This window comes from Salmo trutta, chromosome 20 (genome assembly GCF_901001165.1).
Source record: "Salmo trutta chromosome 20, fSalTru1.1, whole genome shotgun sequence".
In the NCBI taxonomy this organism is placed as follows: domain Eukaryota; kingdom Metazoa; phylum Chordata; class Actinopteri; order Salmoniformes; family Salmonidae; genus Salmo; species Salmo trutta.
Window position 1 is genome coordinate 29,100,624 of NC_042976.1, and position 25,882 is coordinate 29,126,505.

Below are 25,882 nucleotides of genomic sequence, written 5' to 3' on the forward strand. Positions count from 1 at the left end.
AAACAAAATGCATGGTATTTTCAAATGCCAGGCATGTTACTAATCATGTCATTGCTACATCGGCTGGACATACTATAGAGCAAGTTAAAGTGTACAAATATTTGGGTGTGTGGGTTTATGATAAGCTGAGCTTCACTGTGCATGTAGAGAACTTGATAAGGAAGCTCAAGCTGAGAATAGGTTTTTATTACTGGCATAAAGCTTGTTTTTCTTTGGAGGCCAGGAAGGAGCTGGTACGATGTACATTACTGGCGGTTTTAGTGATGTTACATACAGTGGGGAGAACAAGTATTTGATACACTGCCAATTTTGCAGGTTTTCCTACTTACAAAGCATGTAGAGGTCTGTAATTTTTTTGTCATAGGTACACTTCAACTGTGAGAGATGGAATCTAAAACAAAAATCCAGAAAATCACATTGTATGATTTTTAAGTAATTGTTACTTGAACTCTGTGAAGCATTTATTTGGAGTGCAATCTGAGGTGCAGTTAACTCTAATGAATTTATCCTATCTGCTGTATAGCACCCCTACCTTGTCACAACACAACTGATTGGCTCAAATGCATTAAGGAGGAAGGAAATTCCACAAATTAACTTTTAACAAGAAACACCTGTTCATTAACATGGTACTTAATTTTGTTAATCTGTTGGCCCCAGCCTCGAATCTGTTGGCCCTGTGTGTAGCTAACTGACACTCTCTGCCCAATCTTCGCCATTTACCCATTGTTGATGTCTTAACTGTTTACCCGTTGTTGTCTTAGCTCTCCCAATCAGTACCTGTGATTGCTTTCTGCCTCTCTCTAATGTCAATATGCATTGTATACTGTTGTTTAGGGCAGCTCTCATTGTTTTATTTTACTGCAGAGCCCCTAGTCCTGCTCAACCTGCCTCAGATAGCCCCCTTGTCCCACCCCCCACACATACGGACACCACACCTAGCTTAACTGGCGCCTCCAGAGATGCAACCTCTCTCATTGTCACTCAATGTCTAGGTTTAACCCCAGTTTACTCGCACCCTACCATACCCTTGTCTGTACACTATGCCCTGAATCTATCCTACCACGCCCAGAGATCTGCTCCTTTTATTCTTTGTTCCCAAAGCACTAGACGACCAGTTGTACCCTCATTCTACTCCTCTGTTCCTCTGGTGATGTAGAGGTTAACCCAGGCCCTCTGTGTCCCCAGGCGCTCACATTTGTTGACTTCTGCAACCGTAAACCTCGGGTTCATGCATGTTAACATCAGAAGCCTCCTCCCTAAGTTTGCTTTATTCACTGCTTTTGTTACATGGAATGACGCTGGAGAGACGAAGCAGGTACGGGGAGTAAAACATTTAATAAATAACGGACATGGAACGGGACAGGAACAACGTCAGCAAACAGGTAACACAAACAAAAGACAATCAATGCAGAAGCGGAGAACAGAGCAGGGGAACTGACAAATATAGGGGAGGTAATAAACAGGTGATGAGTGAGTCCAGGTGAATCCAATATCACTGATGCGCGTGACGAGGGAAGGCAGGTGTGCATAATGGATGATAGGAGTGCGTGATGCAGAGCAGCCTGGCGCCCTCAAGCACGGGGGGGGAGGGGGAGCAGACGTGAAAGCTTTAAAAACACACCCCGCCAACCCTGATGTCCTAGATGTGTCTGAATCCTGGCTTAGGAAGGCCACCAAAAATTCGGAAATTTCCATCCCCAATTACATCATTTCAGTCAAGACAGAACTGATATGCTTAACACCCCAGCCGTCCTGCAACCTAAGCTAGATGCCCTCAATCACACAAATTATCAAGGAACCTACCAGGTACAATCCCAAATCCGTAAACATAGGCACCCTCATAGATATCATCCTGACCAACTTGCCCTCTAAATACACCTCTGCTCTCTTCAACCAGGATCTCAGTGATCACGGCCTAATTGCCTGAGTCCGTTATGGGTCCGCGGTCAAACGACCACCCCTCATCACTGTCAAACGCTCCCTAAAACACTTCTGCGAGCAGGCCTTTCTAATCGACCTGGCCCGGGTATCCTGGAAGGATATTGACCTCCTCCCGTCAGTAGAGGATGCCTGGTTGTTCTTTAAAAGTGCGATTCTCACCATCTTAAATAAGCATGCCCCTTAAAAAAAAAATTGAACTAAGAACAGATATAGCCCTTGGTTCATTCCAGACTTGACTGCCATTGACCAGCACAAAAACACCCTGTGGCGTACTGCACTAGCATCGAATAGTCCCCGTGATATGCAACTTTTCAGGGAAGTCAGGAACCAATATACACAGTCAGTTAGGAAAGCAAAGGCTAGCTTTTTCAAACAGAAATTTGCTTCCTGTAGCACTAATTCCAAAAAGTTTTGGGACACTAAAGTCCATGGAGAATAAGAGTACCTCCTCCCAGCTGCCCACTGCACTGAGACTAGGAAACACTGTCACCACTGATAAATCCACAATAATTGAGAATTTTAATAAGCCTTTCTCCACGGCTGGCCATGCTTTCTACCTGGCCACCCCTACCAACAGCTCTGCACCCCCCGCAGTAACTGGCATCACTACTCTGGATGGTTCTGACTTAGAATATGTGGACAACTATCAAGGAACAAGGCGAGACCCAAATGCAGACACAGGAGGCAGATGGTTGAAGTCTTATAATGTTAATTAATCCAAAGGAGTAGGCAAGAGAATAGTCATGGACAGGCAAAAAGGTCAAAACCAGATCAGAGTCCAGAAGGTACAGAGTGGCAGACAGGCTCGTGGTCAAGGCAGGCAGAATGGTCAGGCAGGCGGGTACAAAGTCCAGAAAACAGGCAAGGGTCAAAACCGGGAGGACTAGAAAAAGGAGAATGCAAAAAGCAGGAGAACGTGAAAAATGCTGGTTGACTTGGAAACATACAAGATGAACTGGCACAGAGAGACAGGAAACACAGGGATAAATACACTGGGGGAAATAAGCGACACCTGGAGGGGGTGGAGACATTCACAAGGACAGGTGAAACAGATCAGGGCGTCTCAGACAACTATAAATACCTAGGTGTCTGGCTAGACTGTAAACTCTCCTTCCAGACTCACATTAAGCATCTCCAGCCCAAAGTTAAATCTAGAATCGGTTTCCTATTTCGCAACAAAGCCTCCATCACTCATGCTGTCAAGCATACCCTCGTAAAACTGACTATCCTACCGATCCTTGACTTCGGCGATGTCATTTACAAAATAGCCTCCAACACTCTACTCAGCAAATTGGATGTAGTTTATCACAGTGCCATCTGTTTTGTCACCAAAGCCCCATATACTACCCACCACTGCGACCTGTATGCTCTCATTGGCTGGTCCTCTATACATATTCGTCGTTAAACCCACTGGCACCAGGTCATCGATAAGTCTTTGTTATGTAAAGCTCCGCCTTATTGTTTTTCTGCTCTTTGTTTGTTTATCCCATGTGTAACTCTGTGTTGTTATTTTTGTCACACTGCTTTGCTTTATGTTGGCCAGGTCGCAGTTGTAAATGAGAACTTGTTCTCAACTGGCCTACCTGGTTAAATAAAGGTGAAATAAAAATGTTAAAAAGTAAAATTAAATGCGTTCCAGGTGACTACCTCATGAAGCTGGTTGAGAGATTGCCAAGAGTGTGCAAAGCTGTCATCAAGGCAAAGGATGGCTACGTTGAAGAATCACTTTTTTGGTTACTACATGATTCCATATGTGTTATTTCATAGTTTTGATGTTTTCACTTATTATTCTACAATGTAGAAAATAGTAAAAATAAAGAAAAACCCTTGAATGAGCAGGTGTGTCCGAACTTTTGACTGGTACTGTATATATTTTATATCAAAGAAAATATAGTGAACAAAAATAAAAACGCAACATGCAAAAATGTCAACGATTTTACTGAGTTACAGTTCATATAAGGAAATCAGTCAGTTTAAATAAATTAATTAGGCCCTAATCTATGGATAACACATAACTGGGCAGGGCCTGGGAGGGCATAGGCCCACCCACTTGGGAGCCAGGCCCATCCACTGGGGAGCCAGGCCCAGCAAATCAGAATGAGCTTTTCCACACAAAAGGGGTTTATTACACAGAAATAGTCCTCATTTTCATCAGCTGTCCGATTGTTTGGTCTCAGATGATCCCGCAGCTGAAGGGTCCTCCGGATGTGGAGGTCCTGGGCTGGCGTGGTTTAACAAGGTCTGCAGTTGTGAGGCCGGTTGGACTTACTGCCAAATTCTCTAAAATGATATTCAAAGTGTCTTATTGTAGAGAAATTAACATAAAATTATCTGGCAACAGCTCTGGTTGAAATTCCTTCAGTCAGCATGGCAATTGCATGCTCCCTAAGAACTTGAGACATCTGTGGCATTATGTTGAGTGACAAAACTGCACATTTTAGAGTGTCCTTTTATTGCCCCGAGCACAAGGTGCACCTGTGTAATGATCATGCTGATTAATCAGCTTCTTGATGTGCCACACCTGTCAGGTGGATGGATTGTTTTGGCAAAGGAGAAATGCTCACTAACAGGGACTTAAACAAATTGGTGCATACAATTTGAGAAAAATAAGCTTGGAACATTTCATCTTTTATTTCAGCTCATGAAACATCGGGCCAATACTTTACATGTTGCGTTTATATTTTGTTCAGTATAGTTGCCTTTTAATTGAGACTGTTTAAACTATAGTCGACTATATTGAGTATTTGAAGAAATCAAATTTTCAAATAAACTACAAAATATAACTATTTTCTTCCCAGGTCTGGTGCCCAGACAACTTGTCTTTTGTCAAAGAGATCCAGCAGGGGAATGGACCAGGGTTAGATACCGTATGTGATGGGGCTCCCTCTGCCGGTAATATTACTCAATTACATAAACACAAGTCCACTACAACATAAGGGGTTTATGACAAAACAAAACAATTTTGTTGAATAAAATAATTTTATTACAAAAATACAGCAACCTCATAAAAGATAAAAGATACAAAACAGTCAACCTAGTATCTATTAACCCACGATATACAAAACCATCTGACATTCATTCATTGTTCAGTCACCAACTCACTGCTCAAAACATTGAACAAGTTGAAAAGTCAATTACAATAGCTATGTCATAAGATAACACAGTAAAAAAGTAATTTACAAAACACGTGAAACAATTTTGTAAATGTTCCAATGTTACTGGTAAAGCAGAAAAGCCTGGAATCTGGTAGAGGCCTGGTAGAGTCCTGATGTTCTGTGCAGACAAGTTCGTCCCAAACTCTTCCGAATGCAGAACCGACACAGCTGGGACGGACCTGGGGAGAAAGACATGAGGCGGAAAGGAGGAGAGAGGAGTTAGAACGAAAAAGAGGATGGGAGGAAGGAGATAGGCTAGACATGAAAAATCTATTGATAGCCTTCCATCAGTACATAAACTTTCATACTGGAAGAAGTTTGGGTAGACTCATGCATGCATGTATTTCTGCGTGAATGTGCATATTCTTACCCCTTTTCTGTATTCTAGTTCTGACTACTATCCGTGGCTGCCAGCTCCACAGGAGTCTTCCTGTCTGAATTCCTACAACTCCCATCAACCACGTAGTCCATCAGTAGTTCCACCTCTCTGACTCCTCCCCCTTGTATTGCTGTGTATAACGATGTGACCTGACCACACCCACCTTGGTCATCAACACCTGATTGCACCGGTCTCATAGTAGGTGGCCTGAGCCAGACAGGCAGTATACAGAGGGGTTCCCACACCAGGCAGTTCCTGCTCTATGTGAGCCCCATGAGACAGCAACACCTCCAGACACAACTGAGTACAATGTTTACCATTACACCATCATTCTGTATGAAAGGACCATTCTGATTCTGCAAAATAAATACATCTGCAACAACACACATATGTAGAATACAACCACATACACAGTACCACTCAGGGCTCCCGAGTGGCCAGCAGTCTAAGGCACTGCATCTCAGTGCTAAGAGGTGTCACTACAGTCCCTGGTTTGAATCCAGGCTGCATCACATCCGGCTGTGCTTGGGAGTCCCATAGGGTGGCGCCCAGCGTTATCCGGGTTTGGATGGGGTAGGCCGTCATTGTAAATAAGAATTTGTTCTTAACTGGCTTGCCTAGTTAAATAAGAAAATAAAACACCTAACCTGTACCCCTGCACATTGACTCGGTACTGGTACCACCTGTACATAGCCTCGTTATTGTTACTTTTTATTTTACTTTAGTTTATTTAGTGAATATTTTCTAACTCTATTTCTTGAACTGTATTGTTTGTTAAGGGCTTGTAGTAAGCATTTCTATAGGTCTACACCTGTTGTATTCGGTGCAGGTGACAAATACAATTTTATTTTATTTGAATGTATTTTAACAAAGCAGCAGAAGAAAAGGAGAAAATCATACCAGCAATGAGTGAGTTGCACGGCAGTCACCCGTACATGTGGAAGGGGCCCCTCCAAGGCCGACTGCAAAGGGCGATCGCAGTCTGAACAGCACCCATGGTCAAACAACAACAGCAGCCTCCTCCACAGTGATTGAAACATGCTATTAGCCTGTCTGAGTGGGATCCACAAACCTGTCTGGCTGCTGCTGGCTTTCCCAGACCTCTTATCAGGCCCCAAGCTACCTCCTCCCCCGATGAGTATCACCTCCACAACCCCCCTGTCCATGGGATAGGGGTGACTGTTGCATGACAATAGAGGTAAGCATAGGTAAGGCGGTGGACTGATGCACACACACAAACAGAAAATCCAGGTTTTTTCATAGCGCAAAAAACAGCAACATCTTTTCATCAAACCATGGTTCAGTTTTCACAAACAGTCTGGATGTAAACTACATACATACTGTACAGTCAGACTACACGCTGCGCATAGGGCGCTGCGGGCGCTAGGGGGCTCCAAATGTTTGTTGTTGTTGGGGGAACTCACAATAAAAAACATTCCCGGGCCTCCTGAGTGGAGCAGTGGTCTAAGGAACTGCGTCGCAGTGCTTGAGGTGTCACCACAGAACCAGGTTTGATTCCAGCCGACTGGGAGACCCATGAGGCGGTGTACAATTGTCCCAGCGTTGTCCGGGTTAGGGGAGGGTTTGGCCTGCCGGGATTTCGTTGTCCCATTGCGCTCTAGCAGCTCCTTATGGCAGGCCGGGCACCTGCAAGCTGACCTCGGTTGCCAGCTGGCTAGACGGTGTTTCCTCCGACACATGGTTGCGGGACTGGCTTCCAAGTTAAGCAAGCAGTGTGTCAAGGAGTGTGGCTTGGCAGGGTTGTGTTTCGGGGGGACGCATGGCTCTCGACCTTGTTCTCTCCCGAGTCCATAGGGGAGTTGCAGTGATTGGACAAGACTGTAACTCCCAATTGGGGGGGGAAAAGTAGAAAAACACTTTTTATATATATACAGTACCTGTCAAAAGTTTGGACACACCTACTCATTCCAGAGTTTTTCTTTATTTTAAATTATTTTCTACATACTAGAATAATAGTGAATACATCAAATAGTAACCAAAAAACATAATGTAGTAACCAAAAAATGTGTTAAACAAGTCCAAATATATTTAACATTTGAGATTCTTCATTCTCCACCCTTTGCCTTGATGACAGCTTTGCACACTCTTGGCATTCTCTCAACCAGCTTCATGAGGTAGTTACTTGGAATGCATTTCAATTAACAAGTGTGCCTTGTTAAAAGTTCTTTTGTGGAATTTCTTTCCTTCTTAATGCGTTTTTGAGCCAATCAGTTGTGTTGTGACAAGGTAGGGTTGGTATACAGAAGATAGCCCTATTTGCTAAAAGACCAAGTCCACGTTATGGCAAGAACAGCTAAAATAAGCAAAGAGAAACAACAGTCCATCATTACTTTAAGAATGAAGGTCAGTCAATCTGGAAAATTTCAAGAGCTTTGAAAGTTTCTTCAAGTGCAGTCGCAAAAGCCATCAAGCACTATGATTAAATTGGCTATCATGAAGACCGCCACAGGAAAGGAAGACCCAGTGTTACCTCTGCTGCAGAGGATAAGTTCATTAGAAAATCAGCAATTAACTGCACCTCAGATTGCAGCCCAAATAAATGCTTCAGAGTTCAAGTAACAGACACATCTCAACATCAACTGTTCAGAGGAGACTGCGTAAATCAGGCCTTCATGGTCGAATTGCTGCAAAGAAACCACTACTAAAGGACACCAATAATAAGAAGAGACTTGCTTGGGCCAAGAAACAAGAGCAATGCACATTAGACTGGTGGAAATCTGTCCTTTGGTCTGATGACTCCAATTGGAGATTTTTGGTTGCAAGCACCGTGTCTTTGTGTGACGCAGAGTAGGTGAACGGATGATCTCTGCATGTGTGGTTCCCACAGTGAAGCATGGAGGAGGTGTGATGGTGCTTTGCTGGTGACACTGTCTAAGTTATTTAGAATTCAAGGCACACTTAACCAGTATGGCTACCACAGCATGCTGCAGCGATACGCTATCCCATCTGGTTTGCGCTTAGTGGGACTATCATTTGTTTTTCAACAGGACAATGACTCAAAACACACCTCCTGTGTAAAGGCTATTTGACCATGAACGAGAGTGATGGAGTGCTGCATCAGATGACCTGGCCTCCACAATCACCCGACCTCAACCCAATTGATTTGGTTTGGGATGAGTTGGACCGCAGTGTGAAGGAAAAGCAGCCAACAAGTGCTCAGCATATGTGGGAACTCCTTCAAGACTGTTGGAAAAGCATTCAAATCAAATCAAAAATCAAATCACATTTTATTGGTCACATACACGTGATTAGCAGATGTTATTGCGGGTGTAGTGAAATGCTTGTGCTTCTAGCTCCGACAGTGCAGTAATATCTAACAAGTAATATCTAACAAATTACACAACATATACCCAATACACACAAATCTAAGTAGGAATGAATTCAGGCTGTATACCTATTGACGAGCAATGTCAGAGCGGAACAGACTAAGATACAGTAGAATAGTATAGAAAAACAGTATATACATATGAGATGAGTAATGCAAGATATGTAAGCATTATTAAGTGAATGAGATACAGTAGAATAGTATAGAAAACAGTATATACACATGAGATGAGTACATTAAAAAGTTCATGGACACGTAGGACTGTTTGCTATGGGAGTGTCCAGCACCTCTGGAACCTCTCTGCATACAGTACTCTCTCTCCTACATCTCTTTGAAACATTACGGGCTCATGAATACCCTGAACCTACACTGGAAGACTTCTGTCAAATCAAAGGTTTATTATATGTTAACATTTCATATTTGCATAATTTATTATTGGCTAGCTGTCACTAAAGCGGGTAGCTTGGTTTGTTAGCCATTGCCAGCTAACATAGCCTGCTAACTAACATCGGCTATCTAGCTTGAACTAACTAGCTAGCTAACCCATTTAGCCAGCTAGCTACAACACGGAAGGGAAAGTAAAGCCAAATGACTTTTTTTTCCTTCTCAATTTGACAGAACAAAATATAAGCTGCCTTGTTGTTTATTTAACTTAATCAGTGTATGTATGTTCGTGCGTGTGTCTGAAAGAGGTTTGTTGTATTGTGTTTGTGTCTTTCCTTTCCCCTGCTCTGTTCTCCTGTCACTTTGTAGATGAAATTGGCCCTTCCTTTCAGTGATGTAAATGCACACCTGGGGGAGGAGAGATGGGGATAGGGAGGGAGAATGGGGAGAGGAAAGGAGCCTTTACTGTTTGTTAGGGCCCTGCACTGTTTTGATGCTAAACACAAGCTGTTGTACATCCTGTTTGAGAGGTGTGTGTATGTGTATGGAATGGGGTCAATCTGCATGGTCAGATGGTAACAACGGCACACACCACACACTGAGAGCGCAGGTGTATACGTGCAGATGGACGCTTTTAGTTTATGGATTCACAAAGATCAAGAAGCGGACACTTTTTTTTCCTTCCCAAAAACCAATGATTCGAAAAAGCAATGGATGGAGAATTGGTTTTGCTTTTCTGTTTTTTTTTGTAGATGCATACAAAAAGGTTTGAATCTTTGAGTTTGTTTATTTGGAAGCCGATGATTAATAAAGAACCATTTATAAAAAATATTCCATCACACTGTTCACTTCACCATTGCTTCGTGATTTGTTTATATATTAAATTCCTCTACCCCACATGTAGAGGATGTGGATGAATTAAGATCACTAATTAGTAATTAATTTCAGGGATCCCGAGTGGCGCAGCGGTCTAAGGCACTGCATCTCAGTGCTAGAGGCGTCACTACAGACCTTGGTTTGATTCCAGGTTGTATCACAACCGGCCGTGATTGGGAGTCCCATAGGGCGGTGCGCAATTGGCCCAGCGTAGTCCAGGTTAGGGTTTGGCAGGGGTAGGCTGTCATTGTGAATAAGAATTTGTTCTTAACCAACTTGCCTAGTTAAATAAAAAAAAACTCTTTAGGTAGTAAATGTGTTTCTATAGTGACAACAATAGATGTGCATTACCCAGTCTACGCCCCTAACGATGTGTGAATGGTGCCCTATCTTTAGACTTGAAAATAAAGGAATGCCAGCCACATCGCCTCCACTTTCAGCTATGCGTTTTGTCTGGTCAGCTGTTTACAGTGAAAACTCTGATATTTGTGTTCCTATACATACAAGAAGTTTGAGGCCCCAGCTAATTTTTTGGGACCACATTTTTATTTATTTTGTCTTTTGGGGGGGAGGTTACAGGTACAGTCGTTGCCAAAAGTTTTGAGAATGACACAAATATTAATTTTCAAAGTCTGCTGCCTCAGTTTGTATGATGGCAATTTGCATATACTCCAGAATGTTATGAAGAGTGATCAGCTGAATTGCAATTAATTGCAAAGTCCCTCTTTGCCATGGAAATGAACTGAATCCCCAAAAAACATTTCCACTGCATTTCAGCCCTGCCACAAAAGGACCAGCTGACATCATGTCAGTGATTCTCTCGTTAACACAGGTGTGAGTGTTGACGAGGACAAGGCTGGAGATCACTCTGTCATGCTGATTGAGTTTGAATAACAGACTGGAAGCTTCAAAAAGGAGGGTGGTGCTTGGAATCATTGTTCTTCCTCTGTCAACCATGGGTACCTGCAAGGAAACGCGTGCCGTCATCATTGCTTTACACAAAAAGGGCTTCACAGGCAAGGATATTGCTGCCAGTAAGATTGCACCTAAATCAACCATTTATCGGATCATCAAGAACTTCAGGGAGAGCGGTTCAATTGTTGTGAAGAAGGCTTCAGGGTGCCCAAGAAAGTCCAGCAAGTGCCAGGACCGTCTCCTAAAGTTGATTCAGCTGCGGGATCGGGGCACCACCAGTACAGAGCTTGCTCAGGAATGGCAGCAGGGAGGTGTGAGTGCATCTGCATGCACAGTGAGGTGAAGACTTTTGGAGGATGGCCTGATGTCAAGAAGGGCAGCAAAGAAGGCACTTCTCTCCAGGAAAAACATCAGGGACAGACTGATACTCTGCAAAAGGAACAGAGATTGGACTGCTGAGGACTGGGGTAAAGTAATTTTCTCTGATGAATCCCCTTTCCGATTGTTTGGGGCATCCGGAAAAAAACTTGTCCGGAGAAGACAAGGTGAGCGCTACCATGAGTCCTGTGTCATGCCAACAGTAAAGCATTCAGAGACCATTCATGTGTGGGGTTGCTTCTCAGCCAAGGTAGTGGGCTCAGACACAATTATGCCTAAGAACACAGCCATGAATAAAGAATGGTACCAACACATCCTCCGAGAGAAACTTCTCCCAACCATCCAGGAACAGTTTGGTGACGAACAATGCCTTTTCCAGCATGATGGAGCACCTTGCCATAAGGCAAACGTGATAACTAAGTGGCTCGGGGAACAAAACATCAATATTTTGGGTCCATGGCCAGGAAACTCCCCAGACCTTAATCCCATTGAGAACTTGTGGTCAATCCTCAAGAGGTGGGTGGACAAACAAAAACCCACAAATTCTGACAAACTCCAAGCATTGATTATGCAAGAATGGGCTGCCATCAGTCAGGATGTGGCCCAGAAGTTAATTGACAGCATGCCAGGGCGGATTGCAGAGGTCTTGAAAAAGAAGGGTCAACACTGCAAATATTGACTCTTTGCATCAACTTCATGTAATTGTCAAAAGCCTTTGACACTTATGAAATGCTTGTAATTATAGTAACATCTGACAAAAATATCTAAAGACACTGAAGCAGCAAACTTTGTGGAAATTAATATTTGTGTCATTCTTAAAACTTTTGGCCACAACTGTACATAATTTAAATTCATATCAATTAATATTCTGTTCATATATTTTCAATTCATTATTTCACACATTGTACATGACCGGTTGCATCATCGCCTGGTATGGCAACTGCTCAGCATCCGACGGTAAAGCGCTACAGAGGGTAGTGCGTACGGCCCAGTATATCACTAAGACCAAGCTTCCTGCCATCCAGGACCTATACCACGCTGTGTCAGAAAAAGACCCAAAATTGTCAAAGACTCCAGCCACCCAAGTCATAGACTGTTCTCTCCACTACCGCATGGCAAGCGGTACCGGAGCGCCAAGTCTAGGTCCAAAAGGCTTCTCAACAGCTTCTACCCCCAAGCCATAAGACTGATGAACAACTAAGCAAACAGCTACATGGACTATTTGCATTGACCCCCCCCCCTCGATGTTTATTATCTATGCATAGTCACCTTACCCCTACCTACATGTACATATTACCTCGACTAACCTGAACCCCACACATTGACTCAGTACCGGTACCCCCTGTATATAGCCTAGTTGTTATTTTATTGTGTGACTTTTTTTTAAACTTTAGTTTATTTAGTAAATATTTTCTTAAAACTGCATTGTTAGTTAAGGGCTTGTAAGTAAGCATTTCACGGTAAGGTCTACATCGGTTGTATTCTGCGCATGTGACAAATAAAATTTGATTTGGGTTGCCACTCAGAAGAATAAAAATAAAAAAAATAAAGAAATAACATTACAAAAGATACATAGTATTGATCCTTTTGATCATATAAAGTTTAAGAAATAATACATTAAACATATAGAGGAAAAGAAAACAAAAAAGTAAGTTAAAAAAACAACCCTAAACAAACGGGTTCCCCCTAAAACATTCTGCAACGAGTGGTCAGTCTCCACAGGTCATAAGGTAGTGGGGTCAGATATCAAGTAAAAAATTTAAAAACATCTGTATTTTCAGGAGTTATATAACAATTGAGGATAAGGATTTGTGCCTGCTTGGAGTTGTGATCATAGCTTGGTCTTGTGACCACTTGACTCCTCCTTTTTCAAGACGGCACTTTTAGAGCGAGTTCCTTTCCTATCGCCCAAGTCCCGCCTCCACAACCCCTGAGGGCCCGTGGCGTCCATGGCAATATCTATGAGGCGGTCTGGGAGGAGCCAGCGGAGGAGGAGCAGGAAGAGGAAGTCGAGAACAGCAAAGAGGGCAAAGATGGAGCCTGCCACGGGGCCACAGTGGGCCCTCAGTCTGAGCAGCCGTCTGTCCAGAGGAAGAACCTCCTTCCCAGCGACGCAGTCATACACCTGACAGAACAGAGAGAGCATAGACACAGTGTTAGTGTCAATGAATTAGACCTCATCAGTATCTCAGTCAGTGTCAATGAAAGGTATTATGAAAGTGTACCACATTGTAGATTTATGAAACATAATAAAATAGAGAGTATGTAAGCATGTATGAGCCTACCTTCTCTGTTCTCTCTGCAACGTTCCTCCAGGTGTACAGGGTGCGGACGTGGGCGTGGATGGTGGCGGGGGAGTCAACGCGGCCCGATAGTTGCCTAGCGATGACACTCTCCAGGCCGGCACACAGAGAATGCACGGTTGGCTCACACAGGGTGATCAGATCCTCAGGCAGAACCTCTGGGATCCCTCCAACACGCGTACTTACCACCTACACGCCCACACACGCCCACACACACACACACACAAAATGATCAGATCTCAAACTCCCTCACATTACAAGCACACTCTACATCTAAACACCCACACAAAGTTCACCTTGACTTACACCCAACCAGTCCCAGGTATCAACCACTTTATCTCAAAGTGCACCAGCTAACGTATACTGTACCTGGCCTGTGTTGTAATAAGAGATGAACCCACCTGTAGTCCACAGCTGGCTCCCTCCACTATGGCCATGCAGAAAGCCTCAGTCAGGGAGGTGTTGAGGAAGATATGTCCCTGAACCAACACCCCACGCACATCCTTATGCTCCAGGGCCCCCAGGAGATGCACCCTTGGGAGAGAAGCAAATCAGACACATGCAGTACATGTAAACACATACAACCACATACATACACACCACTGTATAATTGTACCTGTCGTGTAGTTGGTATTTCTCTCTCACTTCCTCCAACACGATTCTCTTTGGTCCCTCTCCACCAATCAGAAAATGTAGATCTGGATGTTTCAGACAGAGCTCTGGGATGATCCTTCCCAGAAGATCTATTCCTTAAAAAAGGGAAAGAACAGGGAATGACACTTCACACTCCTACAATCATACCTACAGGAAGTGTATATAATAATAAATGACATAGATCAAGTTTTTGCTACATTTATCATTATATACAATATAGTCTCACCCCTCCCTCCCTCCCTACCTTTGCGGTAGACGAGACGGCTGATCACAACGATGGTGATCCTGTCGTCATGCCGTTGGGAGGGGTCGGGGGTGAAGTCTCTGGGGTCGACGGCATTGGGGATGACAGAAACAATCTCGGGGTCGAGCCCTGCCCTGAGCACTGTGTTCTCCTTACTGGTGTATGACACGCACACAATGTGATTGGTATCGCACAGAGACACAGTCAGCAGCTTATTGGTCAGCACCGAGCTGACGTCAGCAAAACCGAAGAGGGAGTGGTCAGTGAACACCTGTAAACAGAAAACAACCTTTAGTTATTTCTCCTAGATGGACACATAAAAAGCTATTTCAGGAATGTGATATGTTACCGATTTGCCGTAGGTTGCGTCTGCAATGGCACCCTATTCCTATAGTGCACTACGTTCGGTCAAAGGTAGGCTTAGTTTCACCACCCACAACACCCTCTCTGCTAGACTGCTACCCACTGTGTTGAGGCCCAAGGTTACCCACCGTGTTGAGGCCCATGGTCTTGGCGTGGAACAGTGCATCGTGGCCCATGGCGGAGAAGGAGCTGTGGGCGTGCACCACGGTGATGCGCTCCCTGACGAACACACAGCGCAGTAGTGGCAGGCTGTGGAAGCAGGTGGTGACGGTGGACTGGTTGTACATCACCTGCAGGGGCAGGTAGTACACCTTGAGCCCGTTGGTCAGGTAGCGGACCCCCTTCCTGCAGCCGTAGGTGTGGGTGGCGATCACCACCTTGTGGCCCTTCTCGATCAGACACTGGGATAGCTGGTAGATGTGGCTCTCCACCCCTCCCATGTTGGGGTAGAAGAAGTCTGACACCATGCAAATGTTGTGTTTCCTGGTTGGGGCCTGGGGAGCTACTGTAAGCCCGTCAGGGTGTCTGTTTGCTAGGGGAGCGTGGGCAGCCGCCCCCCTCCTTCGCTGGCCCATGGTGGTGGAGTGCTGTGGTTGTATGCGACACTCATACAGGCGTTTCACATGTAGAGCAAACATGCACCTGTGTAAATAATGAAATGTATATATTACAATGGCTAGCTACAACAACACAATCTGCTCAGACTAGCCTAGGACTGAATCTAATTACTATATCATACACTTTGGTAATGAAGCTTATAGAAAGATAATCTTATGAATAAGCGGTTGCAAGCTAGCTAGTCGAGATATCTTTGTAGCGGCTTATACACTGAGCATAAAAAACATTATGAACACCTTCCTAATATTGAGTTTCACCCCCTTTTGCCCTCAGAACAGCCTCAATTCGTCAGGACATGGACTCAACAAGGTATTGAAAGCGTTCCACAGGAATGCTGGCCCATGTTGACTCCAATGCTTCCCACAGTCGAGTCAAGTTGGCTGGATATCCTTCGGGTGGTGGACCATTCTTGATACACGCGGGAAACGGTTGAGCGTGAAAAACCCAGCAGCATTGCAGTTCTTGATACACTCAAAGCGGAGCGCCTGGCCCCTACTACCATACCCTGTTCAAAGGAACTCAAATATTTTGTCTTGACTAGTCACCCTCTGAATGGCACACACACAATCCATGTCTCAATTATCTCAAGGCTTAAAAATCATTATTTAACCTGTCAATCTACACTGATTGATGTCACTTGTTAAATCCACTTCAATAGGGGATCATAGCTTTCACCTGGTCCGTCTATGTCATGGAAAGAGTAGGTGTTCCGAACAGTGGCGGTGCGTGGGTAAAATCACTGAAGAAGCCAGAAAAAAAGGCCATATTACAACTTGTGTAGTGACAATTGCGTTGTTTGCTCTATAACCTGTTAATTCATATGCCTTGCGACCGTGATATTTAGGCCTAAAGGCTGAAACAATTAGACACAGTGGTAGAATAAATTCAAAGAAACCTTTGTTTTATCACAAAACCAGATAGCAACCTCTGTCCAGTTTAGTCCACAAATCATAAACTTTTTCAGGACCTTGTCTTTCAAAGATAATTCATAAAAATCCTAATAACTTCACAGATCTTCATTGTAAAGGGTTTAAACACTGTTTCCCAAGCTTGTTCAATGAACCATAAACAATTAATGAACATGCACCTGTGGAACTGTCGTTAAGACACTAACAGCTTACAGACGGTAGGCAATTAAGGTCACAGTTATGAAAACTTAGGACACTAAAGAGGCCTTTCTACTGACTCTGAAAAACACCAAAAGAAAGATGCCCAGGGTCCCTGCTCATTTGCGTGAACATGCCTTGGGCATTCTGCCAGGGGGCACGAGGACTGCAGATGTGGCCAGGGCAATAAATTGCAATGTCCGTACTGTGAGAAGCCTAAGACAGCGCTACAGGGAGACAGGACAGACAGCTGATCATCCTTGCAGTGGCAAACCATGTGTAACAACACCTGCACAGGATCGGTACATCTGAACATCACACCTGCGGGACAGGTACAGGATGGCAACAACAACTGCCCGATTTACACCAGGAAAGCACAATCCCTCCATCAGTGCTCAGACTGTCTGCAATAGGCTGAGAGAGGCTGGACTGAGGGCTTGTAGGCCTGTTGTAAGGCAGGTCCTCACCAGACATCACCGGCAACAACGTCGCCTATGGGCACAAACCCACCGTTGCTGGACCAGACAGTACTGGCAAAAAGTGCTCTTCACTGACGAGTCGCGGTTTTGTCTCACCAGGGGTGATGGTCGGATTCACGTTTATCATCAAAGGAATGAGCGTTACACCGAGGCCTGTAGTCTGGAGCGGGATCGATTTGGAGGTGGAGGGTCCGTCATGGTCTGGGGCGGTGTGTCACAGCATCATCGGACTGAGCTCGTTGTCATTGCAAGCAATCTCAACGCTGTGCGTTAACAGGGAAGACATCCTCCTCCCTCATGTGGTACCCTTCCTGCAGGCTCATCCTGACATGACCCTCCAGCATGACAATGCCACCAGCCATACTGCTCGTTCTGTGAGTGATTTCCTGCAACACAGAAATGTCAGTGTTCTGCCATGGCCAGCGAAGGGCCCGGATCTCAATCCCATTGAGCACGTCTGGGACCTATTGGATCGGAGGGTGAGGGCTAGGGCCATTCCCCCCAGAAGTGTCCGGGAACTTGCAGGTACCTTGGTGAAAGAGTGGGGTAACATCTCACAGCAAGAACTGGCAAATCTGGTGCAGTCCGTGAGGAGGAGATGCACTGCGGTACTTAATGCAGCTGGTGGCCACACCAGATAGTGACTGTTACTTTTGACTCCCCCCATGTTCAGGGACACAAATTAATCAATTTCTGTTAGTCACATGTCTGTGGAACTTGTTCAGTTTATGTCTCAGTTGTTGAATCTTATGTTCATACAAATATTTACACATGTTAAGTTTGCGGTAAATAAACGCAGTTGACAGTGAGAGGACGTTTTTTGTTTGTTGCTGAGGTTATTACATGTAACAGACAGTTACATGACCAACAGCATGGTCAAGCAAGTTAATGTTCCCAGATTTTACAGACCACTAAACAACTATTGATTTAGCACCACAGAGTCGCAAAGAAAACAGCAGCTGCCTCCACTACTCCAGCACCATTTCAACTTCAACATGATCAAATCACCTCTGCTTAGTCTAATACAGTGATAACTAAAAGATACCAAAAACAATTTATTTCAATCAACGTAAGGAAAATAAAATGTGGCTGTCCATGGTTCTGTCTGCGTGAACGCAAGTAAAAAATATGTTGACTCACCCTACTTGTAGAGAAACGCCAATGCCATCCTCCTCTCTTTCATGTTAACGAAACGGTCTATCACTCAGCCATACAGTACACACTTTTATTTTTTGTTGTCCTAGGCTACCTGGCTAAAATGCTTACATGCTAGCCTAATTCCATTCATGGGCAACTTTAGCCTGTTACATGCTGAATGTCCATCCGCTCAGGCCAGGGGAACAACAATGCATGAATTAATGGTTGAATCAGAATCGCCATTATAATCATTGGCTGGTATAGAGAATTAAGTAAAACCACAAGACCAAATCCCTATCTCCATCCATGGATAATTTAGGAAAGGACCCATTTTAGCTAGCTAGCCACCAGAGGGCTACAACACAACGAGATGCAACAATTCAAGTTGTTTCTGTCAATTATGTATGCTCTCAATGCGATTTGATAGGAGGGATGCCAAAATCCAAGCTGGCTTTCCTTTACACTTTTTTGGGGTGAGCCAGGACCATTCACAGTTGAGCTGGCTCAGTTCAGCTTAATTAACGCTGATAAAAAAAATAATTAAAAGACCAATCAAGGGAGGCCAAATGCTCGCTGGCTTCCATTGCATTCCAATCAACGTTTAGGGCTGCAACAATGTCATACTCGTTTGGACCAGACAGCGTCAGATTGATGGGAGACAGATGTTCGCTGTTTAGTTTGCTCGGATGCTTTTTCCGGCGAGATGCATTCAGCCTCTTGCGAATTGAAGGACAATTATGAAACACAGAGAGACGAAATATACATTATTATATGCATTTTATTTTTCAATTTTGGGGGGGGAAGCCTGGCTTCCCTTGGCACCCATGAATACAGCCATGGTTCCTAATGTTTGTACAGTGTAGATAACCCATTCGTTTGTAGCTTGGAGGTAACGTTAACTAGCTACTGTAACTTTTTAGCTGGCTAGTTAACGTTAGAAATTAAGCTAGGTAACCTAGTATGTTTGCTATGATGCTGCAAAGGACATTGAGGGTTCAGACTTACCTTCAAAGGTCGTAGACATTGAGACTACGACCTTACCTTCAAAGCGAAGAAGAAATGTATTTTTGTTTTATATAAATCAACAATTTTGTCTCAGTGCATCGTCAATCAAAACAACACACACTTCCTGCGCCGCTGTCATGTCACAGATAGAACAATAAGACAGATATTTCACTGGATGTATTAATGTGAAGCATCCGGTTGCGTTTCCACTCACTAGCAAATATGGTAGTGAGAGGTGCCTACTGGCGCGTAGTGGGAGAAGAGGGAACGAGATGGATTTTGGCCGACATTCTGCAAATTTTCTCATCGATTAAACATTTGATCTTAATACACTTGTTATGAAGTGTTATTCTTTGCGAACGTTTTTTCTTTAAATCGCGCTGTTTGGGAGTGCAAATCCGAATTGAGTTACTGCACAGGGGACTTCATTGTAGGCGTTCCCTAACGAAATATGCAGACGTCTACTTCAACGCGCCAATAGGATATCGCTAACGCGTGCTTGGCCCTGCCCACCTCCTTGCTTGTTCTGTCCACTATGACTAATTCTTTCCCATTGGAAACGGCAAGCCGTGGTCTATCTTGGTTTCGTTATAAAATCTTTGATGTCGTCGTCTTCTTCTTCTTCTTCTTCTTCTAATTATTAGTCTTCTTCGTTGGATTTATTGGCGAGCTACATGTTTGTCGCCTCTAACTGGACGGGGGTTAAATTCACCAAATAAAAGTTTATTCCACTATGGGGAAAAGAAAATGAACATTAAAACACAAACTACGAAAGAATTTACCCCCCTGCCAAAAAAAACATAATTTATACGAGTCAGTAATCCATGTAGCTCCTCAGATTTTAAAAGGAAAGGTTCACCAATTTTGAATGTTATATGTTTTTGTGATCTATCGATTCTATCGATTCCCTGGGTCATTTAATGTTTTCCTGTGTTTCTGAGTTATTGGGCAGGCAGAAATGTGGCTGGTATGACAATGCACTGTGATAAAGTCACTCCCAATGGATCCACCAAATCAGGACCCAATACTCCCAGAAAACAAACTCCTGCCAGATACAACGGGGTAATACCAACACTAGAAGTTTCCTTTCCTACATTAGTTGAACTTATTTTTCCATTATTTTGGACATTCATACTTATTTCCACCATCATCAGATTCAAGCTCCATCTCGCATGACCTTCACATAGAGATAGATAGAGGACTCATCTTTGTACTGTATCTGTGCCATTTTAGCTAGCACAGACTGGAATATGTTCTGGGATTTTTCCCGAAGGCATTGATCAGTACACAACATCAGTCACTGGCTTAATAAGTGCATCAATGACGTCGTCCCCACAGTGACTGTACGTACATACCCCAACCAAAAGCCATGGATTAAAGGGTAGAGCTGCCGCTTTCAAGGAGCTGGACTGTAACCTGGAAGCTTATAAGAAATCCCGCTATGCCCTCCGATGAACCATCAAACAGGCAAAGCGTCAATACAGGACAAAGATTGAATCGTACTACAATGGCATCAACGCTCAACAGATGTGGCAGGGCTTGCAAACTATTACAGACTACAAAAGGGAAGCACAGCCGCGAGCTGCCAGTTGACACGAGCCTAACAGACGAGCTAAATTACTTCTATGCTCGCTTCGAGGCAAGCAACACGAAAACATGCATGAGAGCATCAACTGTTCAGGACGACTGTGTGATCATGCTCTCCATAGCCGATGTGAGTAAGACCTTTAAAACAGGTCAACATTCATAAGGCCGCAGGGCCAGACGGATTACCAGGACGTGTACCCCGAGCATGCGCTGACCAACTGGCAAGTGTCTTCACTGACATTTTCAACATCTCCCTGTCTGAGTCTGTAATACCAACAAGTTTCAAGCAGACCACCATAGTCCATGTGCCCAAGAACACCACGGTAACCTGCCTATATGACTATCGACCCATAGCACTCAGGTCTGTAGTCATGAAGTGCTTTGAACGGCTGGTTATGGCTCACATCAACACCATTATCCCACAAACCCTTGACTCACTCCTATTTGCATACCGCCCCAACAGATCCACAGATGATGCGATCTCTATTGCACTCCACACTGGCCTTTCACACCTGGATAAAAGGAACACCTATGTGAGAATACTATTCATTGACTACAGCTCAGCGTTCAACACCATTGTGCCCTGAAAACACATCACTAAGCTAAGGACCTTGGGACTAAACACCTCCTTCTGAAACTGGATCCTGGACTTCCTGACAGGCTGCCCCCAGGTGGTAAGGGTAGGTAACACATCCGCAACGCTGATCCTCAACACGGGGGCCTCTCAGAGGTGCGTTCTCAGTCCCCTCCTGTACTCCCTGTTCAATCATGACTGCATGGCCAGGCACGACTCCAACACCGTCATTAAGTTTGCTGGTGACACAACAGTGGTAGGCCTGATCACCGACAACGATCAGACAGCCTATAGGGAGGAGGTCAGACACCTGTCCGTGTGGTGCCAAGACAACAACCTCTCCCTCAAAGTGACCAAGACAAAGGAGATGATTGTGGACTACAGGAAAAGGAGGGCCGAGCACGCCCCCATTCTCATCAACGGTGCTATAGTGGAGCAGGTTGAGAGCTTCAAGTTCCTTGGTGTCCACATCACCAACAAACTAACATGGTCCAAGCACACCAAGACAGTCATGAAGAGGGCACGACAAAATCTATTCCCTCTCAGGCGACTGAAAAGATTTGGCATGGGTCCTCAGATCCTCAAAAAGTTCTACAGCTGCACCATCGAGAGCATCCTGACTCGTTGCATCACTCCCTGGTGTGGCAACTGCTTGGCCTCAGACCGCAAGGCCCTACAGAGGGTAGTGCGTGCGGCCCAGTACATCATGGGGCCAAGCTTCCTGCCATCCAGGACCTCTATACCAGACCGTGTCAGAGGAAGGCCCTATAAATAGTCAAAGACTCCAGCCACCCTCTCTGCTACCGTACGGCATGCGGTACCAGAGCGCCAAGTCTAGGTCCAAAAGGCTTCTCAACAGTTTCTACCCCCAACCTATAAGACTCCTGAACAGCTAATCAAATGGCTACCCAGACTATTTGCATTGTCCGTCCCCCCCCCATATTTTACGCTGCTGCTATTATCTATGCATAGTCACTTTAAATCTACCTACATTTACATATTAACTCTATTATCTCGACTAACCGGTGCCCCGCACATTGACTTTGTACCGGTACCCCCCGAGTTGACAAGGTAAAAATCTGTTGTTCTGCCCCTGAGCAAGGCCGTTAACCCACTGTTCCCTGGGTGCCGAAGACATGGATGTCGATTAAGGCAGCCTCCTGCACCTCTGTGATTCAGAGGGGTTGGGTTAAATGCGAAAGACACATTTCAGTTGAAGGCATTCAGTTGTACAACTGACTAGGTCTCCCCGCTATTGTTATTTACTGCTGCTATTGGTCAGTCTTTCAGTTTTTGCCATGATGCTCCTGTACTGCCAGCATGTGAGCGATTGAAGCGTGGAGAACAGAACATGGCTTGGGTGGCTGGGGTCCCTGATGATCTTCTTGGCCTTACTGCAACACCTGGTGTTGTAGGTGTCCTGTAGGGCAGGCGGTGTGAACCCAATGGTGCATTCCGCTGCACTTATCACCACCTGAAGAGCTTTGAGGTCTGCGGTGGCGGAGGAGTTGCCATACTATGCTGGGATGCAACCCAACAGTATGCTCTCGATGGTTCTCCTCTAGAAGACTGTGAGGGCCCTCAGGGACAGGCCAAATTTCAACATCCTGAGGCTGAATAGTCGCTGCCGTGCCTGCCTTCTTTACTATGGTGTCCATTTGGTTAGACCATTTCAGCTTCTCTGAGATGTGTACGACGAGGAATTTGAAGTTAATGACCATCTCCACGGAGGCCCTGTTGATGAGGATGAGGGCGTGTCCAGCCTGGTTTCTCTAGAAGTCCACAATCAGCTCCTTTGAGGGAGAGGTTGTTTACCTGGCACCACGCTGTCAGAGTGCCTACTTCCTCCGTGTAGGCTGTCTCGTCGTTGTTGGTGATCAGGCCTACTACTGTCGGGTCGTCAGCGAACTTGATGATGGAGTTGGAACTGTGTAGAAGTCTAGGACCCAGTTGCATAGGGAGGAGTTCAGACCCAGGGCCGTGAGCTTTGTAATGAGCTTATAGGGCACTATGGTATTGAAGGCCAAGCTGTAGTCGATGAACAGCATCCTCATATATGCATTCCTTTTGTCCAGGTGGGTAAGGGCAGTGTGCAGTGCGTCATCCATGGATCTGAATTGGAGAGGGTCGAATGTGTCGGAGAGGGAGGAGGTGATATGGTCTTTGACTAGCCTCTCAAAGCACTTCATGATGACGGAAGTGAGTGCTACTAGTCGGTAGTCATTCACTTGTTACTTTCCCTTTCTTGGGCACAGGGATGATAGTGGACATCTTTGAGCAGGTGAGTGAGTATAAAGGCCTGAGCTAGGGAGAGATTGAAAATGTCAGAAACACATGCTCTGAGGGCATGTCTGTAGATGTCTTCTAGGCCGGCAGCCTTGCGAGGGTTAACACGTTTACATGACTTACATACAGTGGGGAGAACAAGTATTTGATACACTGCCGATTTTGCAGGTTTTCCTACTTACAAAGCATGTAGAGGTCTGTAATTTTTATCATAGGTACACTTCAACTGTGAGAGACGGAATCTAAAACAAAAATCCAGAACATCACATAGTATGATTTTTAAGTAATTAATTTACATTTTATTGCATGACATAAGTATTTGATCACCTACCAACCAGTAAGAATTCCGGCTCTCACAGACCTGTTAGTTTTTCTTTAAGAAGCCCTCCTGTTCTCCACTCATTACCTGTATTAACTGCACCTGTTTGAACTCGTTACCTGTATAAAAGACTCAATCAAACAGACTCCAACCTCTCCACAATGGCCAAGACCAGAGAGCTGTGTAAGGACATCAGGGATAAAATTGTAGACCTGCACAAGGCTGGGATGGGCTACAGGACAATAGGCAAGCAGCTTGGTGAGAAGGCAACAACTGTTGGCGCAATTATTAGAAAATGGAAGAAGTTCAAGATGACGGTCAATCACCCTCGGTCTGGGGCTCCATGCAAGATCTCACCTCGTGGGGCATCAATGATCATGAGGAAGGTGAGGGATCAGCCCAGAACTACACGGCAGGACCTGGTCAATGACCTGAAGAGAGCTGGGACCACAGTCTCAAAGAAAACCATTAGTAACACACTACGACGTCATGGATTAAAATCCTGCAGCGCACGCAAGGTCCTCATGCTCAAGCCAGCACATGTCCAGGCCCATCTGAAGTTTGCCAATGACCATCTGGATGATCCAGAGGAGGAATGGGAGAATGTCATGTGGTCTGATGAGACAAAAATAGAGATTTTTGGTCTAAACTCCACTCGCCGTGTTTAGAGGAAGAAGGATGAGTACAACCCCAAGAAGACCATCCCAACCGTGAAGCATGAAGGTGGAAACATCATTCTTTGGGGATGCTTTTCTGCAAAGGGGACAGGACGACTGCACCATATTGAGGGGAGGATGGATGGGGCCATGTATCGCGAGATCTTGGCCAACAACCTCCTTCCCTCAGTAAGAGCATTGAAGATGGGTCGTGGCTGGGTCTTCCAGCATGACAACGACCCAAAACACACAGCCAGGGCAACTAAGAAGCATCTCAAGGTCCTGGAGTGGCCTAGCCAGTCTCCAGACCTGAACCCAATAGAAAATCTTTGGAGGGAGCCGAAAGTCGGTATTGCCCAGCAACAGCCCCGAAACCTGAAGGATCTGGAGAAGGTCTGTATGGAGGAGTGGGCCAAAATCCCTGCTGCAGTGTGTGTGCAAAGCTGGTCAAGAACTACAGGAAACGTATGACCTCTAATTGCAAACAAAGGTTTCTGTACCAAATATTAAGTTCTGCTTTTCTGATGTATCAAATACTTGTCATGCAATAAAATGCAAATTAATTACTTAAAAATCATACAATGTGATTTTCTGGATTTTTTTGGATTCCATCTCTCACAGTTGAAGTGTACCTATGATAAAAATTACAGACCTCTACATGCTTTGTAAGTAGGACAATCGGCAGTGTGTCAAATACTTGTTCTCCCCACTGTACGTCCTCAGTGGAGACTGAGTGTGAAGCCCACGTTGTCATCGGGGACTCTCCTCAGCAGCTCAGGGTCATTGTGCTTGAATCTTGAGCAAAATATGTTTAGCTCATCCGGTAGTGTGGCGTTGGTAACCGCAATGTGGCTGGCTTTATTTTTGTAATCCGTCATCGTTAGGAGCCCCTGCCTCATACGCCTTTTGTGTCCGACCCACTGAATTGCTCCTCCACTTTGTCTCTAGCCATCTTGATCAATATGTTTGACCAAACTATTGTCCCAGTCATCTTGCCCTGTTTGTAAGCAGCGTCTCGCTCTTTCAGTTTTCCTACAAGGTTGCTATCAGTCCATGTTAAAAAATATATATTTTAGGTTTTTTACCCCCAATTTCGTGATATCCAATTGCAATCTTTTCTCATCGCTGCAACTCCCCAACGGGCTCAGGAGAGGCAAAGATCGAGTCATGCGTCCTC

General features: G+C 44.8%; 1 protein-coding gene across 2 annotated transcripts; it reads right to left on the reverse strand.

The window, feature by feature from the left end:
• Nucleotides 1-12,945: 12,945 nt before the first annotated feature.
• On the reverse strand, nucleotides 12,946-19,438 carry LOC115156316 (phosphatidylinositol N-acetylglucosaminyltransferase subunit A). 2 transcript variants are annotated; one of them, XM_029703789.1, is made up of 7 exons: nucleotides 19,284-19,438; nucleotides 15,067-15,580; nucleotides 14,576-14,846; nucleotides 14,294-14,426; nucleotides 14,079-14,211; nucleotides 13,660-13,866; nucleotides 12,946-13,499 (listed from the first exon to the last, which is right to left on the reverse strand). In XM_029703789.1, the coding sequence occupies exons 2-7, from the start codon at nucleotides 15,574-15,576 to the stop codon at nucleotides 13,206-13,208; spliced, it is 1,548 nt and encodes a 515-aa protein (XP_029559649.1). In that variant the 5' UTR covers nucleotides 15,577-15,580; nucleotides 19,284-19,438; the 3' UTR covers nucleotides 12,946-13,205. The 2 variants fall into 2 exon arrangements, with proteins under 2 accessions (XP_029559649.1, XP_029559650.1); XM_029703790.1 differs by lacking the exon at nucleotides 19,284-19,438 and having other exon boundaries at nucleotides 15,067-15,849.
• Between the last annotated feature and the right edge of the window lie 6,444 nt (nucleotides 19,439-25,882).

Bases quoted from the DNA above. Each gene is read 5' to 3' on its own strand.
- LOC115156316 (XM_029703789.1), bottom strand. From the start codon at position 15,576: ATGTTTGCTCTACATGTGAAACGCCTGTATGAGTGTCGCATACAACCA. The intron at 14,427-14,575 runs GTAGGGAGGGAG...CCCTTTTTTAAG, and splicing joins CCGTCTCGTCTACCGCAAAG to GAATAGATCTTCTGGGAAGG. The intron at 14,212-14,293 runs GTACAATTATAC...TTCTCTCCCAAG, and splicing joins AAATACCAACTACACGACAG to GGTGCATCTCCTGGGGGCCC.